The 20,480-nt window shown below is 48.3% G+C and overlaps 1 protein-coding gene across 1 annotated transcript in view; it reads right to left on the reverse strand.

The window, feature by feature from the left end:
* Window positions 1-19,598, reverse strand: part of LOC125506605 — a 32,934-nt gene extending 13,336 nt beyond the window's left edge. The window contains 4 exon segments of the mRNA XM_048671398.1: window positions 15,134-15,288; window positions 15,390-15,533; window positions 16,534-16,713; window positions 19,466-19,598. Of these exon segments, the coding sequence (XP_048527355.1) occupies window positions 15,134-15,288; window positions 15,390-15,533; window positions 16,534-16,713; window positions 19,466-19,598 (612 nt within the window).
* Window positions 19,599-20,480: the final 882 nt, after the last annotated feature.

Consider the following 20,480-nt stretch of genomic DNA (forward strand, 5'->3'; position numbering starts at 1 on the left):
CGTTTCGCCTAAGTTCAAAAAAAAATCCTACCGAGTGGAGAGCAAACCTCCCACTCGGAGGCTTAGCTGCAGTCCAGCACTCGCCTAAGTTCTCCTACGAAGAGACTTAGCTGCAGTCAGCACTCGCCTAAGTTTGAAAAATCCTACCGAGTGGAGAGCAAACCTCCCACTCGGGGGCTTAGCTGCAGTCCAGCACTCGCCTAAGTTCTCCTACGAAGAGACTTAGCTGCAGTCAGCACTCGCCTAAGTTTGAAAAAATCCTGCCGAGTGGAGAGCAAACCTCCCACTCGGGGGCTTAGCTGCAGTCCAGCACTCGCCTAAGTTCTCCTACGAAGAGACTTAGCTGCAGTCAGCACTTGCCTAAGTTTGAAAAATCCTACCGAGTGGAGAGCAAACCTCCCACTCGGGGGCTTAGCTGCAGTCCAGCACTCGCCTAAGTTCTCCTACGAAGAGACTTAGCTGCAGTCAGCACTCGCCTAAGTTTGAAAAAATCCTGCCGAGTGGAGAGCAAACCTCCCACTCGGGGGCTTAGCTGCAGTCCAGCACTCGCCTAAGTTCTCCTGAAGAGACTTAGCTGCAGTCAGCACTCGCCTAAGTTTGAAAAATCCTACCGAGTGGAGAGCAAACCTCCCACTCGGGGGCTTAGCTGCAGTCCAGCACTCGCCTAAGTTCTCCTACGAAGAGACTTAGCTGCAGTCAGCACTCGCCTAAGTTTGAAAAATCCTACCGAGTGGAGAGCAAACCTCCCACTCGGGGGCTTAGCTGCAGTCCAGCACTCGCCTAAGTTCTCCTACGAAGAGACTTAGCTGCAGTCAGCACTCGCCTAAGTTTGAAAAATCCTACTGAGTGGAGAGCAAACCTCCCACTCGGGGGCTTAGTTGCAGTCCAGCACTCGCCTAAGTTCTCCTACGAAGAGACTTAGCTGCAGTCAGCACTCGCCTAAATTTGAAAAACTCCTACCAGTGGAGAGCAAACCTCCCACTCGGGGGCTTAGCTGCAGTCCAGCACTCGCCTAAGTTCTCCTACGAAGAGACTTAGCTGCAGTCAGCACTCGCCTAAGTTTGAAAAATCCTACCGAGTGGAGAGCAAACCTCCCACTCGGGGGGCTTAGCTGCAGTCCAGCACTCACCTAAGTTCTCCTACGAAGAGCTCCTGGAGAGCTTCGCCACAAATACAATGTGCGCTTCGTCCCACCTCACAGCAATAGGGTATGGGTCGACCGCCACCTCCTCCTGGAGAGCTTCGCCACAAATACAATGTGCGCTCCGTCCCACTCTGCAGTAACAGGGTGTAGATCGACTACTACCTTCTCCTTCGGAGCTGCACCACAGACACAAAGTTATTTCGAGTGAAGACCAAATTCCACTCGACAGGTCATCCACAAAGAGATTCAACGACAAATCAAGTTCAAATAAAGCCTAAAAGGTCCCGGAGACCTCAGATCAAAGTACTCGAGCCCCCGGCCCGGCAGAGTTTAACTGTTACACTTCCACTCGGCATTCCGAGGCAAATTTAAGGCAGAGTTTAACGGATTACAAAATACACTCGGCATTCCGAGGCAATTTTTTTCATTCCTCAGGAGGAGGAGGACTGGCAGGGGCGACAAACTCATCCAAGTCGATCCCATCTGCGATACGGGTAGCAGCAGCAATAAATGTCTCCATGAAGTCCTGGAAGTTGTGCTTCCTCATGTTGGCGACTTGGATGGCGGCCAGCTTCTCCTCCCGCACCTCCTTGCAATGGACGCGGACCAGAGACAGAGCCACGTCAGCGCCACACCGAGCTGAAGACTTCTACCACTCCTGCACTCGGTCAGGGATTCCATTGAGACGAGTCATCAGAGACTCGAGATCATTCTGGAGCGTAGACTCTGGCCAAATCGTCGGGTCGATCCGCGTCATGGCAACCTTCAGTCGAGCCAAGTAATCCACGACGCCGTCATCACGGGATTCTAGTCGGAGCAGGTTCATGGCAGCTTCATCTTTCACCGGAGAGTTGATTGGATCCAAACCTGTTTCGATCCGCCCAGTCTCCTCTTCAAAGTTCTGGCAAAGTTCTGCATACACGACCCAACGATAAGTCAAATTTCATAAAACTGAGTCGACACAAAAAAAAACCAGTCGGAACTGAGTGTGCACCTTCGAGCTTGATGTACAGCTTCTTGGCAAAACTCCTCAAGTAGCCCTCCAGGTCGTCCCTCCTGCGAGCGATGCCTTCCAGCTTCTCGTTCAGGGTGAGGTTCTCCTTCTTCCAACGCGAACACTCCCTGTTGGCTTCATTCAGAGCGGTCTTCAACTTGGTATTCTCTCCTTCTAATTGGTCGACCGAAGCCAGCTTCTGTGCGGCCAGAGCGGTCTTGTCATCAGCCTCCTTACGGGCAGTAGCCAAGTCCTGATCCTTCTTCGCCAGAGCTTCTTTCAGTTTTTCTGCAAAAAAATGATGAGTGAGTCGGAGAAAGCGAAAAGATACTCAAGCCTAAAAACTAACCAGTCGACGAAGGCGTCTTACCTGCGGCGCTGTCTCTGACCTTCTGCAGCTCTGTCCTGGCCAGCTCCAGATCAAGGTTCATTTGAATTTGCTGCTTCTCCAAGTCAGCCAAGCGGGTTCCAAGATCACAAGATCTCTGAAGTCAAAGGGGAGGAGTCAATTTCAGTAAAAAAAAAGCAACAAAGGCAATAAATACTAAGACTACGGTCGACTGCCAGCAGTCCACCATAGTCTCGGGGACTACACCCAGTGGGTGCACTTAGCGTGCCCCCACCGGTTCCTATCCCACCCGACCGTCCCTTGAAGTCGAGTCCAAGACAAGTTGCTTCCGAGCAGCTAAGAGACAGTAATGGAGTTTCTAAGACTACAGCCGAAGCGAAACATTCGACAGTAGCCTCGGGGACTACACCCAGTGGGTGCACTCAGCGTGCCCCCACAGTAAAAAAAAGGGAGAAAGACGTCGACTGCCCGCAGTCGACAGGATACCGTTCCATTCGACATGACCCGATCAGACGGAGCGAAGAAACTCAACTACAACGACTCAATTTAAAGACTAAGTCGACTGCCAGCAGTCCACCATAGTCTCGGGGACTACACCCAGTGGGTGCACTTAGCGTGCCCCCACTCGTCCAAGAATTGACAAACACACCCAGTGGGTGGTGTACAAACTTAAAGATCTTCGGAAAAGAGATTCTTCAAAGGACATATCGAAACAGACCAAGTGTTGAAGTCGACTGACCTGGACATTGCTCTGAAGAGCCGAACTTGCGTCATAAGCCGCCTGGCAAGCCTCCCGAGCCACTTTCACCTATTCCATCATGATTCCAGCCTGGCGTACGGCCTCCTTCGCAGCAGCCGCTTGGTCCTCAGGGACGGGGTACGTAGCAAAAAGCGAAGACGGATCCGCAGTCGACGCTGAAGGCCGCACACTCGTCAGAGGAACAGCGAAAGTCACGGAAGCCCGAGTGGGTTCGCCATCGTCCCGAACTATAGCCTCAGGCGCCGGAGTGGATTGCGGAGTCTTGCCAGTCAACGCCTTCTTCTTCCTCTTCACCCTCAGTGGTTCGTTGTCATCGTCGTCCGGGAGGTCAATAACATGAGGAGGAGCTGCAAGGAAAACGTTCAATCGACCAAAGTCGCAATAAAGTTTCAGTCGACTCGAAAGCAGGACGTCAGTGATCGTACCAGGGTTGGAGATGACAGCGTCCTCCATCTCTTGGTCGTCGTTCCTGGCGGAGACCTCAGAAGTTGCACCACTGCAAATCTCGAAAGTTAGTCAGTTGGCCCAGTGAATCGACCAAGGATCCGTCCACAGTCGACAAAGGAAAGCAAGTGTTATTGTTACCCGGAAATGGTGGGAACAGCTATCTTCATCTTGGGCAAGGCCTTGGGCGGCTTGGATGACGTCACTCGTGGGTGCTTGGGAGCCTTCCCGGTCGGCGGAGGAGAAGAAGTCCGAGGGCGTTTCAACGACTGCCCAACAGGAGCAGTCGCCTTGCTACGTTCCTGCGCTGGATCGTAAGAGAGCTTGGATCGCCCCTCCGGGCGGGAGGGTTCAGCCTCCCCCTCCTCTTCGCTGGAGAAGATGTCGTCGCCTTCCTCTCCCTCACCGTCGGACTCCCACTCGACCTGGTCATCCCCGCACTCGCCTCCGCTCCCCTCACCTTCCTCAGTCGACCCTTGTGCCCCGTTGGTCGTCGAGTACATCTCAGTGGTCGCCTAGAAGACAACAGACAGGACAAAAGTCAATCGACTTACCCAAAGAAGACCAATACAGAAGGCCAGACATCCGACACAAAGACATACCTGATCCACTTCATATGAGTTGTCGAGTGGAATTACCCTTCGGGCTCCTCAGGGGTTGTCTTTGTTCCCCGTGATGCTTGACAGCCACCCCTCCAGCATCTCGTCGGTGACCTCCTCCGGGTGGATCCGAGTGGTGTCGTCAAGGCCAGAATACAGCCACATCGGGTGGTCTCGCGCCTGGAGCGGTTGGATGCGCCTCTGGAGAAAGACCTCTAACATGTCCATCCCAGTCACCCCCTCACGGACAAGCTCAACCACTCGACCCGCCAATACCTTGACTTGGGCACTTTCTTCCGGTGTGACTTTCAGAGAGACAGGCTTCTCGGCTCGGTCGAGGGAAAAAGGAGGAAGACCAGTCGACTGTCCGGGGGTCGCCTGGTCCTGGCAGTAGAACCAGGTCGACTGCCAGCCGCGGACCGACTCCGGGAAGGTGATAGAGGGGAAACAGCTCTTCCCCCTCGTCTGGATCGCCAGGCCCCCGCACAGCTGGATCACTTGCGTCTTCTCATCACTCGACTTGGCCTTTTTAACCGACTAAGAGCGGCAAGTAAAAATATGCTTGAAATGCCCCCAATGCGGACGGCAACCCAGGAAGGCCTCGCACATGGAAATGAACGCGGCAAGATAGACTATGGAGTTGGGGGTAAAGTGATGGAGCTGTGCTCCGAAGAAATTCAAGAAGCTCCAGAAGAATGGATGGGGAGGCAGAGAAAACCCTCGGTCGATGTGGGTGGCGAGGAGCACGCACTCACCGTCGCGAGGTTGAGGTTCGATCTCCCTCCCCGAGAGACGCGCAGCCTCGTGGGGAATGGCTCCTCCCTCGACCATGTCGTCGAGATCCTCCTGCCGGAGCACCGATGGCATCCAGTCGCCCTGAATCCAACCCTTGGGCAGGGCGGTCCGGGAGGAAGATCCGCCTCGTGCAGACCTCTTTCCTTTCCCCGCCGCCGCCACCTTCTTCGCGCGCTCCAAAGCAGTGGTCTTGCCCTTCACCATCGTCGCCGGCAAGGTCTCACACGGGCTAACGGCGCTAAGGTATGGCCGAAGGTCACGGGAAGGCTGGCGAAGGGAGAGCGGAAGAAGGAAGAAGAAGAAGAAGAGAAGCGCACGGCTTGGAAACCCCGAGCCGGCAACTTATAAGGGGCCGCTCCCGAGTGGCTGACTGGTAGGCCCAGGCAGTCCAGTCAAATCCCGCAACAGACGTGCGCGCGGTACGTGGCGAAAAAGGCGACGCGAGGATCGAGGAGTTTCTGCTTTATCACTTCCGATTACTGCGGCCGCTCCCGTCCCGCGCGCTTCCCAAAATCCGAATCCCATGAGATCCGCGGGCCGCAGAACCACTTGCCAAAAACAGAGTATCCCGCTCGCACCAACACTCGGCATGTCGCAAGCAAAGATATTCACTCGATGAAAGGCCTGGAATGGATCAAGGCGACAGAAAGAGGTTGATGACATCGTCCGTGACAACTAACCCTAAACAAGGCACTCATACAGCCCCAAAGAACCAGTCGGGAAGGATCCCCAACTCTTTCCCCACTCTAACCTCGATCCATTCGGGGGCTAATGATGAAGCTATGTACCTAGGGTAGGAGCACGGACCCGTCTAAAGAGCCCTACCCAAGGACATCCCCTAGAAGAAGTCAACTTTCAATCGACTTGAAGGTATCCCACTCGACCAAGAAGCTACCACTCGACCAAGAAGCTACCACTCGACCATGAAGCTAATCACTCGACTGCCAGGAGACCTACGGTCACTCAGTAGGCAAACGGTCAGCTGTTAAGTAGTCTTCATGGTCATTCTAGCACTTTATTAGAGGCGTTACCAGTAACGCCCAATCTTAAATGTACCTTAAACCCTGCATTACTGAGGGCAGGAGGGGGCCGGCGAACTCTATATAAGCCACCCTCCTCCTCAGTATGGAGGGTTCGCACCCCTGTAATCCATACGCGCATAATCCAGTCGACCGCCTCCGGGCTCCGAGACGTAGGGCTATTACTTCCTCCGAGAAGGGCCTGAACTCGTAAACCTCGCGTGTAACAACTTCCCAATAGCTAGGATCTAGCCTCTCCATACTCACCCCCCTACATCACTGTCAGAGTCAGAACCACGACAGTGAGTGTAAGCCAACTATGTGTCTCCCCTTTTATTCTATATATTGCATGGGATGTTGTGATGATTGCCTGACTTGCGACATTGCTTTCAATGCGCACTACAAGAAATATGTCAACTTATGACCTTCTGTCAGTGACCCTCGAAGAATTGGTCATAAATTTATGACCATTTTAGACCAATTGGTCAAAAGCTGTTCAGGGGGCTCCAAACCCTAAACCATTGCGACCATTTTGGTCAGAAAGGTCGTAATTTCCTTACACGAAATGGTCACAAAGCAAACAGTGCTAGTCCGCTGCCTTATTTCTAGTTGTTAATGACCAATATAGATGGTTATAGCCTTGTAGATTGTGGTGGGTTGTGATGACTAGGCGCCATCTCATCAGTTTTGCCTATGTGTCATGTCCATGTGGCAGTTTTTGCCGTAGGTTGTGAAGCAACCTATATTTCTATCATTCCCAAAATTCCCAAAAAAATCTCATAAATTCTTTGGGGCATATCTTCATCAAATATGTAAAAATCCATCCTTGCCTAGTTCAAACTAATTCAACAATATTCATTTTCCTATTCTGTTCACAACAACACTTTATGAAGGAAGTGCTATTTATATATTCTTGATTGCCCTCGGAATTTTTGGGCACTCTTTCCTATCCAAATCATTACCGCATGACAAAATTCAGCTCCATTTGCCTAGCAAATCTTCTTCGGCAAATTTCCAAAGTTTTTGTCCACCTAGAAGCATTGTGAAGGAAGTACCTTTTCTATATCTCTAAATGACATGAAATTTATACAGTTCCTTCATATGTCCAAATTATCACCCTCCTCCAAATTGCAGCTCAGTCAAATCATCTATGTGAGCCCAGGTTCAATTTATATTTTATGGCCAAATTGGCACGTTGCAAAGCAAGTGTTATATAGACCCCTCCTATTACCCTAAAACTTTTCGGGCACTCTTCCATACCCAAATCATTGCCACATGATAATATTCAGCTCAATTTTCCTAGTAAATCTTTCTCGGGAAATTTCCAAAGTTTCTACCTCGAGAGAAGCTTTGTGAAGTAAGTACTAGCTAGGCTTACCCAAATGATCTGAAAATTTACCAGCGCATGACCATACCTAAGTAACTTACCTACACCAATTTTGAGCTCATTTCATTCATCCAATCTCTCTCACTAGTTTTCCCAAGTTTCTGTCCATAGAAGAGCATTGTGAAGGAAGTACTACTTTGGCATGTCCAAATGGTATCAATTTTCTACAATGCTTTCTTATGCCCAAATAACCATCCTTCACAAAATTTCAGCTCACTCCATTCATTATTTTGAGCCCACCTTCAACATTCATATTTTTGTCCAGCGTGGTACTTTGCAAAGCAAGTACCACCTGGGATCCTCCTTTTGAGCTCAAAATTTGTGAAGACATTCTACTTAGTAGATGATCATCCTCAGCCAAAACTCACGCCCATTGGCCATGTGCATTTCCCGTACCGCTAATCAAACACTTGGCTGCTAATTCATGTTTGAGCATCGATCGGTCTCCTCGTGAGAATCTTATGTTGTAATTTTCTTCCTAGCACCAACCTAGGGAGTGCCCAACCCACTAGACATGCCTAGGCCGCCCAGAACACATGGCAACATTACGGTCACGCGGTGACCACGCGACGGGCATGCGAGTTTACGCGCTCTAGAGTTGGGGCCCTCGGCCACCGTCCAAACCTCAATGTATCGCCACCAAACCATGTATTTATGATTAAATAGGTCCTTATCTAACTAGAAATGATTTTTGGAAAAAATAAATAGCAAACTATGAGGCAGCTGCAGTTCAAATTTGACCCGCTTCCAACTGAATCGGTGGAAATTTGTCTTTTTCACAAGAGGTGGATCAAAACTTTTTACACCCAACTATTTTGTCAATTGTGCATTAAATATGTCCTAGTATTTTAGAAAATTGATTTCTTCCAATTTTGCAACAATTATTTGGTAGTTCCTTCACAAAAAAAACTCCTTTCGGGCACTTGGAAAATGAAAAATGGTTTTTTCGTCCAAAGAAAATGAAAACTTCCTTAGGCAACATTGTTTGCCATTCCAATATGCACCCTTGTGCAAAATATGAGATCATTTGAACAAACTATGACACGAATGTGGCCATAAGATTGATCATTTGGCTTGAAAGCCATGAATCTTCAGAGATGATAGCTCATTTCTGAGAACACTTTTTTAAAATAATTGCCGTATTACAAGTTTGTTATTTTTCTTGGGAACTTGGCCACATATGATGACACAATGCGAAGGTTTCCCAATTTTTTGATTTTTTTTGAATTTTTTATGCCCGTTTCAAAATGCAGTCAAAACGGCGGGCTTGACCGTTCCTAGCTAGTGGTTGAATCTTGGAAAACTTTTGGTGTTTCTCTGATTAAATAGATACTTATGTACCTAGAAATGATTTTTAGAAAAAATAAATAGCAAACTATGAGGCAGCTGCAGTTCAAATTTGACCCGCTTCCAGCTGAATCGGCGGAAATTATTCTTTTTACACGAGGTGGGTCAAAGATTTTGACACCCAACCATTTGGTCAATTGTATATTAAATATGGACTAGTATTTGAGAAAATTGATGGAGTCCAATTTTACAACAAATATTTGATAGGTTCTTCACAAAAAACATTTTTGCCTCTCGGAAAATGATTAAAAATAGCTAGAAAGATCAGAAATGCGTAAAAATTGGTCCTTATCCATAAAATATGGTCTAATTCTAGTGAAAATTTGTGTGGTACCCTTTTGCAAAATATTTTTGATACCTACTTCACAAAATCCTTCTAGTTTTAGTAGTACTTGGAAACTCTTTTAAATCACTGGTTTTCTGAACCAATCAGAACCATTCCCACGGATCAATGACATGGCGCCCATCCATCCATCCATCTCTCCATCCCACATCCATCCATCCGTCTATCTACAGAAAAAAGGAAAAGGAGATAGCCCCCGCAGCCCAAACCCTAGCTCAGACCCCCCATCTCCTCGCCGCCGCCGCCCCCTCCCGATCTCACCCCCACCTCTCCCCTCAACCAAGGACGACGGAGATCCAGTCCTCTCCATGCGTGGCAACCCTTCCTCCCACCCACTGCCGACCTCGCCGTCCTCCTCACCCACCGCCCACCTCGTCCCTCCCTCCTCCCTCTGCCCCTTGCCTCGATCCCCCAGATCCAATCGACACAACCCCGCCGCCCCCGCACCCCGTACTGTCCACCATGGCCGCCTCCTCCTCCTCCGGATCCCCGCACCAACCCACCACCCCGCCGTGGGGGCGTGTCTGCGGCGGCTGCCCGATCGCACGTCGTGCTCGTCACCGCCACCAACATCGCCCAATCCCACCACCGATGGGCCAGATCCCGCCCGATTTCGGCATCCTCCGGCGCGCCCAACACACCACCGTGACCTCCTCCATCCGTTCCTTCCTCCCATCGGGCCAGATCCGGCGCGCGCGTCCTCCAGAGGCCAAGCGCAACCCTTCCTAGCGGCTAGGGTTGTGGCTAGCACGTTGCCGTCGTGGCTCCGGTGACTCAGGTGAGTCTCTCCACTCCTCTTTGTCACATACCTCCCTCTCTTCCTCACCTCTTCTTGTCTCCCTTGCAGATCTCGACGTCTAGGTTTGTTTCTTGCTCCGTTGACGGCTAGGGTTCCGATGTGGTTCGGTTGTGGCATGGCGGAGCGGGCGACAGAGGTGTCTTGGAAGCCACCAACATCAACAGCGTGCTCCTACTCCAGCTTCTGGCCAGGGTTCGTCGACCTCCTCTCTCTCTCTCTCTCTCTATCTCTTCCCCCACTGTCTCTCTATTTCGATTTACCTATCTAAATTACGTCTCTCTATAACTGACCCCTTCTCTCCCCTCGCCTTGTGGATGCAGATCTGTCGAGGGATACATCATCGCCGGAATGTTGTCCTGGGTGCAGTCCTCCCTCATGCCACAACACCCACACTTGACTGACTCTATCTCCATTGCTGCTGGCTATGGCTATTGCTCTATGGTGCGGTGTGCTGTGCTGAGCTGGCCTTGGTTGGATTCTTGGGAGGCTATTTGTAGGGAAGGAGGTTATTACGGTTGTGATGGTAGGGGTGGGGATGGGAATTTAGGTTGTTGTTACTTGGTAGTGCCTACATAGTGAAGTCTAGTTGATTTTTCATATGGTATACCTTGTTATCGATCATCATTTGCTTCCTAATACACCTCATCAAAGCTTTCAAAGGCTCTCATTTTTCTGCATTACAAAAAATTGTAGTGCTGACCCCACAAGTACTTAGCATTTCTAAATGTGTCTATTTCTTTTGCTCCCCTAGGTTTAACCCCTAAGCTGCAAAAACTTTAAATTGGTCTGTGGGCAAGTGGGTTGGTAAATATAGAAGATGTAGAGATGTAGAACTGAAGCTTGGTACTTAGCCATTTAATTTGTAGGTACTTAGTCTTACCTACACAATGAATTGTAGTTCGTTTGTCATATGGTTAGTGTTGGTCATATGCAAGTAAACTGGATACCCACCAGACTAACTATTTCCCAAAGTTAGAGTGATACATTCTGTACTACACTGCTAATGCCTATCCGAGTTCGTTGTTTTATTTTCATGGTAACTAAATGTTGAATTTAGCCAAACTTCATGTCACCATGCGAATAATGTTTTTGCTCAAAATTCTTTTCTGTTTGTGTGGTGCTAAACTGCCAATAGAAGACGAGAGTTCTTATTGAACAACGCTACAATTGCATTGTTGTATGTTATTTAGGGTTGTCCTAGTTGCATAAGAGCATCTTTTACTGTGCGTTTTGTTTCTTTGCTCAGTACAGAATGTATTGCAAGTGTTGTTCATTATTTTTTCCTTTTGTCTAAATATATCACAAAAAGTTATGTATGGAGTAGTGATTGTCTAATGTCCTCTTAGATTACCAAATGGATGAAGCGAAATCTTGTGTGACCCCGTAGCGTAGCACGGGCATCCTACTAGTTGGTATGATAAGTATGTGTTAGGTTTGTCCAGTCCATCAATGTCGGTAAATGTGTTGTGGTCTGTGAATGTGTATAGATTTTTTTAAATTTTGTTGGTTGTTGCAACACTTGGATTATTTATTAATATAACCCAGCAGCAATGCTTCCATTTTAAGACATGTACTAGTGTGCTAAAACTACTACTGTACCTGCTTCTTCTTAGCCTGAGTAGTACATCAGGCCTGTATTAACTTGTGTTAATTGTATTAACTTGTAGCCTAGTCACTGCAGTCATCTTGTGCTTTTATCTTCTCTGTGATGTCATGTGCCTTTGAGTCTACTTATTGAAAACCTTATGCTCATATATATTTTTAGTCCCTCTATTTCCATAAATGTGGCACTGTTTTGTTTCTAAATACTTGACACATACAAGTTTGAGGGCATTATCCTAAACCCCTGCTATGATTGATCCATCTCCTCTACTTTGTTACTTGTGCTTAATTGAGATGTTACTCAAGGGTAGTGTTTGTGCCAGCATATATAAATGATATGGTCGCTTACTTTAATATGTGTGTTGACTCAAAACTGTCAAAATATCTAGAAAGAGAGTGAACTCACTTCACAGATTCTTTCAATCTTCAATGGTTATGGTTTTTGCATTATAGATTCTTAATCTCGGCTAATTCTAGATTCTTCCAATTGCTAGCTAGCTCCAAAAGCAAATCATCTTCATTTGGAAGATGCAACATTCTATCAGAATCCATTCTCCTGCTAGGAGTCGCCATGATGCAGCACCACCACCAGCTAGACCAGTGGCTCGTCGGCGTCCGCTGCTCTGACCAGGCGCAGGAGTCTCTCGACAAGCTGCAGGCCTCGCTCCCTCCCTCCCTCCTCGACGGATCCAGGAACCCTAGATGGCCAAGGTGAGACTGTAGGAGGTCAGACCCCTCCTCTCATTCTCTTCTTCTTCTTCTATCTCTGGTTTTTTTTCCTCTCCGCATCTCATCTGATGTAGGCGTGTGTGCGTTCAGTCGTGTGCAGGCACTGTCCTCCCATCTCATCTCCCTTGGTGGTGAAGGAAGGAGTCCATGGAGACGGAAGCTGCTGCCCTCCCATCTCATCTCACTCCTTGCACGGTGAAGGAAGGAGGCCATGGAGAGAGAAGCTGCTGGGGATGCCGATGCCGATGCCGATTCAAGAGGAGGGCCATGGAAGGTCCTCTCCTTTCCTCTATCTTGTTCGCTTGAGTCCTGTTTCCGTCTTCTCCATTCAAACATGTTCTTCCCGATTCAGACATCTAGTAATGTGCAGGTGCTGTTGCTGACACATTCGGATGCTTCTTCTGTTAATCTGCAGGTGCTGTTGCTGGAGTGTGGAGTGTATGAGGCATGGAGTATGGAGTGGAAAGGGTCCGCGGAGAGTATGACTGGGTAATGATGCTCTGAAAATGTTTCTTTCATGCTTCTTGCACTTACCTGAACCTTAGGTGAAGGAATATCTATCTGCATGACTGCCTCTGTAGAATTATTCTTTGTTTGTTGGATGCTTGAGAGTAGGGGATATGGTTTTCTGGGAGAGACATCTTTGCAAAATATGGTTTGGTAGCTATATATCTGCTGCTAATTGAATTGGTCCTTAGTTTAGTTAGTGGACTAAGTGGTTGACTTCTAAGCTTCAGCTACTAAAACCCACTTGCAAATTTGTCTTTATTGTTTGCATAATGTATTTGCTGCGACATGTATATCAAATACTGGACTAATAGGTTGCCATTTTGTCCACTGCATACTTTGAGGCTTTGTTACCTACTCATTTTAGAGAACTGTATACTTACTACTACAATTGGTATTACTGTTATTGTCATGCAGATTATAACTGAATTATGCCCTGCTTTGTTGTAGTTGTATGCTTATTTGCTATGGTCTGAACTCTGTTTCTCTGCAGGCCCTGAATCTCTCGTTTTCTTTGTCGTTGCCTACTACAGGGAATCCACTATTGTTGACAGACGATGAAGGGCTTCTTACGGGCTGCTGCTCTAATGGAAGGTACACGACAAGCATGCTTCAATATGCTACACTTTGCTAGCTGTTGACATGCATCCTTCAAGATGCACCTCTGGTGATGTTCATTGCATGACCTGCACTTGTACCAATATACCATGTTGGTACCTATAGGTTAGTGTTGGTGGTGCCTAACATGAGCTTGAATGTGGTAGTTGAAGTGTAGAACAACAGCAGGTTAATGTGTGTTATTTGCCGTATGCAAGTCTGTTGTTTTATTTTCCCTTTGTAGTATTGTACAAACTGATGCATTTCTGGCATAAACAAATTATTCTATAAGATCTGTAAAAGCAAACATTTCACTATGCAAGTCTATTGTTTTATTTGCCCTTTATAGTATTGCATGATAGTGTCCAAATTCAGGAAGGGAAAGGTGAGGCTGGAACGTACGAGTGGGTAGATCTACTTTGTTGTTTACATTAGTGTTGCCATTGCAATTGTTTGGTTCTGGCCTCAGCAGCAGTACACTAATGCTGGTAGCCTTTGTGTTCACTCTTTTACAGGAGAGCCAGGACAAATTTGAAGTGAAAATCCATGAAGCCAAGTGCAAAGCTGTGATGCATTGTGATACTGTAGAGATTGTGACATTGGAACGGATTTACTGTTATTTGTATTCACTTGCCAGAGATTTGTTTATTCCGCTTGACTGTAATAGATTGTGACATCGGAACAGATTTACTGTTATTTGACAAATTATGTTTTTTCTGTTTTGTTTGAAATGGTGATTTAAAAATGTGTGAAATGGAAACCTGACAAGTGGGATCCACTTATCAAAATAATCTGAGCAATGTTGAAATATTTGACGTGTGGGACCATCTCCAATATATAATGGGCAAAACAAGAAATCTATGGACTAAAAAGGCCATGACCCAAAATAAAAAGGCTATAATGTTGCAATGAAGGCCATGGGCCAAAAATAAAAAGGCTGCAATGAAGGCCCTGGGCCAAAAATAAAAAGGCTGCAATGTTGGGCTTGGTCCATGAAGCTGACAAAAAATTCATAGGAAAAAAATATAAATGGGCTGAATTAATGGGCCAGGCCCATGTAGAAAACCGAATTGGACCGGGCTGAATCTTGTGCCACATCAGCTTGCCACGCTGGATGCCTACATGGCCTGGGGAGGTTGCTAGTGACCAAAACGCCACAATGGACTTATTTTGGTCATAAACGTTTGCGACCATTACAGAAGAAAGGTCGCTATAGTCAGTTTACGATGCCCAGCTTTTGACCTTATGTTTTTGGTCACAAAAAGGTCATAAATGGAAATTTGTGACCATTCAGTGACCAATAGTGGTGGTCATAAGTTGACATATTTCTTGTAGTGGCGGTTATGTCTCTAAGTCGTGCCTCCACACGTGGGAGCTATAGCCGCATCGAGGGCATTACAAACAATGACCTGGAAAAGATAACCGCAAAGATTATGACACTGCGATAGAATTTTTGTAGTATTTGAGGAAACCATTTTCGAGAGATTGACTATCAGAAAAAGTGAACGCCACACTGAATCAAGTATACTATGTGAAGCACACAGTGTACATACATACTAAGTTGAAGAGAAGGCACATTTAATTGGTAAACGGGTGTCGATGAGGCACATTGCAAATGATCAAGTTTTGAGATGAAAGAGAAAAAAAGGTAACAAACAAACACTAGTGAATGAAGAAGATAGATAAATAGAATAGTGAATTAAGGTTAAGAAGCTCACCTCAGCCTTGCGATGATATTCGCCCGTCCACTCATCCATTCACTAGTCAGGATCCTTTGCGCGAATGAGATGCGGGGACGTCAACACCACGGCGGTATTCTTCTTGTCGTCCCGTTGGATCCACAAAGCACAACACCTATTCAGCGGCTCATCATCTGCAATTAAAGCAAACCGAAAGTCACAACACTCGGTCGAGCAAAGTAATTTATATTTTCTAGGTGGGTGATATCCTGGGATCAAGTATAGAGTTACGTACCAAGATAGGATGAGAGGGTGATGATAGAGTTGGCGGCAAAAAGCACAGCACTCTTTGCAGGCTCATGGATATGGAGAAGGTGTCGCTCGTCAGACATGCACGAAACAGAAGAGCAGCGATCCAAGGTGAAGACAAACCGACAAGCTACATATTTTTATCTTTACCTAATAATAAAGCAAATTGGGTTTCTTTTGTCCGTCATGGTATTTTTCAAAAAAATCCCTCTATTTCAGAGAATTCAACCCGCAATCATGTTTTAAGTTAAAACGAATCGTTATTTTCCTATTTTACACAAAAGTCCCTGTCTTTTCTTGAAATCAACCCGCCGTCCAGATTTAAGTCACACCAGAACCGTTATTTTACATTTTTCGAAAACCCCCTGATGTTTTAGGTAATTCATCCGCAGATCATATTTAAGTCAAACAAATGATTTTTAAAATCATCCATATCTTTTAAACCGTAACTTCGATTTAAACATGTTATATATGAAATTTGATTAGAAAAATATATAGAATATGAATATGGGATTATTTTACCTGTTAAGTATTTTTAAATATTATTTTTGAATATATTTGAGTCAAACCAAATGAATTTTTAAATTATTTGTATCTTTTAAACCGTAACTTCGATTTTAACATATTATATATGAAATTTTATTAGAAAAATGTGTGGAATCTAAATATGATATTAATTTTACCTATTAAATATTTTTTAAAAATTGTTATGGAAGCAAACTTATAATTTATAGCGCAAGATTTGTTTTTTTCCATACCGGCGGCGATCCGGATTGTAAATAAACACCCCATTATAACTATATACGGAAAAGAAAATATCGATAACTACACATGCATACCTCTGAAAAATGTCGCAGGGGAAAACAACAGATTTCCCATCGCGAGAGTGAGAGAAAGCGAGCGAGCGAGAGAGAGAGAGAGAGACGCCTTAAGATTAACCATATTCAACACATGTTTTTTGTTGTTTTGTGTGAACACCGAGGCCATCGCCGACGAGGGTGAGAAGGAGGATAAGAGGCAACACAAATATGATGCCTCACAAAAATAAAGGAGATGGACCAATTGTGGTCTTGAGTGATGGTTGTTGAGTTAAGAGCGTGTGTTATGTTTTCTTTCCCGTTGCAACGCACAGACTTTTTTGCTAGTAAATAAATCTGCTTGGTATTGGGCCTTGGCGTGCTTGAAGGCGGCACGTATGTCCGGCCTATGAGCTAGGTCGTCGGGGATGTAGGGTCTGTGGAGCAGAGGGCTGGGTGGATACGAGGATTCCTCCGACGAGGACTCGGCCGCATCGCCATCATACACATGACCTACATATACATACATACATACATACATACATAGAGAAAAAATGAGCACCAATACTGCTACTACCACTGCTAGTCATGTCGTGATTGGGAAGGGAATCAAGCGGAGGTTTGGTACCTAATTTTGGTCGGTGTTGGGCCTTTTCACCCTCGAAGGCCGCAAACATCAATCCTCGATCCTCTGCCAGGCTTCTCCTAGTCTTTTTCTTCTTCTTCTTCTTCTTCTTCTTCTTCTTCTTCTTCTTCGCTTCCCTCTCCGTCTCCGTATTTCCCTTCCTGCGCCGCCTGCTGGCCTTGGGCATTCTAGAAAGGTTTGGGGACTAGAGAAGAGGAGCTACTCGCGTCCACGTTCGCGTCCTGCGGTGTTTGGCGTCTGGCGTGCGTGTGTTATTTTTTCTCTTCTTTATAGAAAACGGCAGCACGAGGAGGAGGAGCGGTGCTCCGGATGCGGGAGGGATCATTTCCGTCACGGACTCGACCTGTGCTGCCCTCCCTACGAGGTTTGGGACCTAGCCCACGGAGATCGCCTCGGTCAGGGAATAACCCTGGCCCATTCGTCTATGTTCTTTCGGTTAAGCCCCTTATCATGTGAAAGTCCTATTCTGATCCCGAGCTCAAAAGGGTGGTGACGGTGGCGGTGGTGGAAAGAAGCTTCTGGAGTAAGATGTGGGGAGGGAAATAAAAAGGGCGGGAAACGGGAGGGAATGGGGTGCATTCGGGCAATGGGAGGCTGACACGTGCCCACCCAATGTACGATCTGACATGCATGACAGAAGCCACGAGCCCCTCTTTGTTTTGGATTCGGGTTTTGAATTTCGATTTTGAACTTGCTTTTTCTCTCTATTTCTATAAAAATGTCAGTTGGTGATGATGGTATGCCTGCCTTCCTGTCATGTGTATCGTCTGATCTGAAATGTATATCGCTGAGATTGAGATGCATTAATTGTTCCCGAGCCACTTGACTCACACTTTTGCAGAAACACCCCTGCATCAGACAAAACTTCAGGGAAGACTTCACAAACACAACGCCAATAGTCGGGAAACACTTTTGCGACGAAACAAACGAGGGTTTCGAGAACTCCTATAAAAATGTCAGTTGGTGATGATGGTATGCCTGCCTTCGTGCCATGTGTACCATTTGGTCTGGAATGTATGGCTGAGATTGAGATGCGTTGTCCTTGATCCAATTGACTCCCACTTTTGCAGAAACACCCCCGTGTCGGATAGAACTTTAGGAAAGACTTTCCAAACACAACGCCAATAGACGGGAAACACTTTTGCGACGAAACAAACTAGGTTTCGAGAACCCCTCCCAAATTCCTCACCGTCAGCCCCTCGCCTCTCTTTCCCAAAGACCCCAGGAGTTGAGTGGGCCGGATAAGGGTTTCATATCTATGGTTGTAATTTAACGGAACTCAGCAAATCGGATTTGGCTTTGAGATTGCCCCGGTATCTCTCCTTCTAGATCTGACCGTGTGGCCGGTCGATGGAAAGGGGGACATGGCGGTGGTTGCTTGCCATATCCAAGTTTCTATATTCTACCATCCTGCTAGCATCTTGGTACGGATTTTTGTGTGAAAACTAACATCCAAAATATCAGATGAGGCCTTTTATTTTTCTCACTTGGCGATATCTTGCATAATCCTGCCGGGAAAGATGGCCACGCCATCCATACCTGCGCTTTCAGCCACCCGGCACGAAATCTAGGTTGTTGCTGTCCAGGTATTGAGCTGCAGGCCCTCCATGCCGCTCTCAACTTTCTAGGCATGCCCGATGACGGTGCCCGTGTGTACGCCAATATCTGCCTTCGGCCGGCCGTGAACCCCGCATTCATGGGAAGCAATGGTGTCCGCCGCACACAAAGAGTTGAGGACTCCCGTGTTTATTTTTATTTATTTATTTATTTTTGCGAGGGAAAAGGATTTCATTCATCAACCAGTAGCCATGTCTGCATTACAAAGGTCCGGTACCTCGTCCGGACCAGATCGAAGCCACACCACGGTGCGCTTTTTTATTCTACCATAGTTTGCTAAAAGATGACTAAGAGCATTTTGTTCTCTCCTTACATGCTTGACTAGAAATTCCCCATGGTCCTGTACAAGTTTAGTGATCTCACATACCATCATCATATGCTCAGACCGGTTCTCTCCTCCTTCATTAATCAGCTTGGCCACGTCTAGGCAGTCAGTTTGGACAACAATCGGCAGTGCAGACCATTGTGAGGCTAGGGAAATGCCCACCATGCATGCTGCAAGTTCAGACTCCAACGGGGACGTTCAAAAAAAAATTGGCCGATGGATCCCCTCCCTCCCCCCCCCCTCCCCTCCTCCCCCCCCTCCCCCCCCTCCTTGCCCTAGCCGCCCCGCTCCCCGCCCTGACCCGCTGGCCGGTGCCCGGTCATCCCCCTCTCTGCTTGCAGGTGCTCTCTCTCTCTCCCCTCCCCTGGCTCCCCGCGGGTGGGGTTCTCCCCTCTGTCTTCTCCGCTGCCGGTGCTCGGATCTCATTTCTGGGCCCTTGCGTCTGATGAGGAGGATTCGCGGTCATCGGTCCCTTCCCCCTGTGGTCCCGTGCCTTGTGCTGGGGGTGGTGGTGCCTTCCGCCACTCCTCGTCCCCGCAAGTTCGTCCCTGGTGGCCGGGGCCGGTCGGTGGCCGCGTCTTCGTCGGTCGATGGCTGGATTCGGATCTCTCGGCGGCGGCGTAAGTCTGGTAAGTTTGCTGTTGCGTCACTTGATCTCGTTGTCCTGGGCAGTGCGCCTGATGGGGAGCTTGGTGGCCTCCCATCCCCCTCTCCTGCAGCCTCTGCGGCGGCCTCATCGCCGGCGGCGGCGACGGCGGGGTCGCTGGTGGCTTCGTGTAACCTAGATCTCGATTTCTCCGCGGTGGCCATCGGGCCGCGGGACGTCCCCTCGGGTGGGCTTGATGGGCCTTGCGGTTTGCCGTTGCCCAGTGGGCCTGCCTCTCCTCCCCCTCTTTCGTTGGTGGCAGATTTCCCCCCTCTGGTCCCGTCCGGCCCAGTTGGGCCCATCGTCCGGGTTCCTGCTCCTCAACCTTCTTTGGCCCATGTGGCGAGTCGGGCCCAGGTGGGCACGGCTCGGACGGGCTATTTATGGATCCTCCGCGGCTCTTCCTCCCCTTTGCTAGGGTTTCCGGCTTCCGCTTCCGATCTGCGCCGTCACCGTCTTTCCATTCGTCGCCTCATTAGATCCTCCCCACCTCCACCCCTCCTCCTTCCTTTTGCTGTGGTGCTATCCATGGACAAGTCGCGGGGCTCTTCCTGCGAGGCACTCTCGGGTAGCAAGTGACGCCGTGAGGACTCCCCTTCCTCCGTGGTGGATCTGGAGCTCGAGGCTTCGCTCCGTTCCAAGTTGGAGGTGGAACAGGCGGCGCGCGAGCAGGTGGCTCGTGACCGCGAGGCTCGGGCTTCGGGTCCGGAGTGGTCGCAGTGCTCGGAGAGGGTTGGTGTGCCCGAATCTGGCCCGCAGGGCTCTGGATCTGGCCATTCTCTCTCTCCGGTGCTGGACCCATGGGAGGCGGCGGTGGCCTCTGGCGGTGGTGTTTCTTCATCTTCTGCCTCCCTTCCTGCTCCGGGAGTGGGCCGCGGTCCATCTGCTCCGTCGCGCCCTCCTCCTCCTCCTCGCTCGGTTGGGGTTGGTGCTGGTGCTCGTCCGCCGCCTCGGTCCTTCGCGGGGCCGGCACGTCGGCCGCCTAGTCCGGCCTCTGGGGCGCCCCCTTTTCCGAGGATGGGGGATGGGATCCTTCCTCCTCCTCC

This window comes from Triticum urartu, chromosome 5 (genome assembly GCF_003073215.2).
Source record: "Triticum urartu cultivar G1812 chromosome 5, Tu2.1, whole genome shotgun sequence".
Taxonomy (NCBI): Eukaryota; Viridiplantae; Streptophyta; class Magnoliopsida; order Poales; family Poaceae; genus Triticum; species Triticum urartu.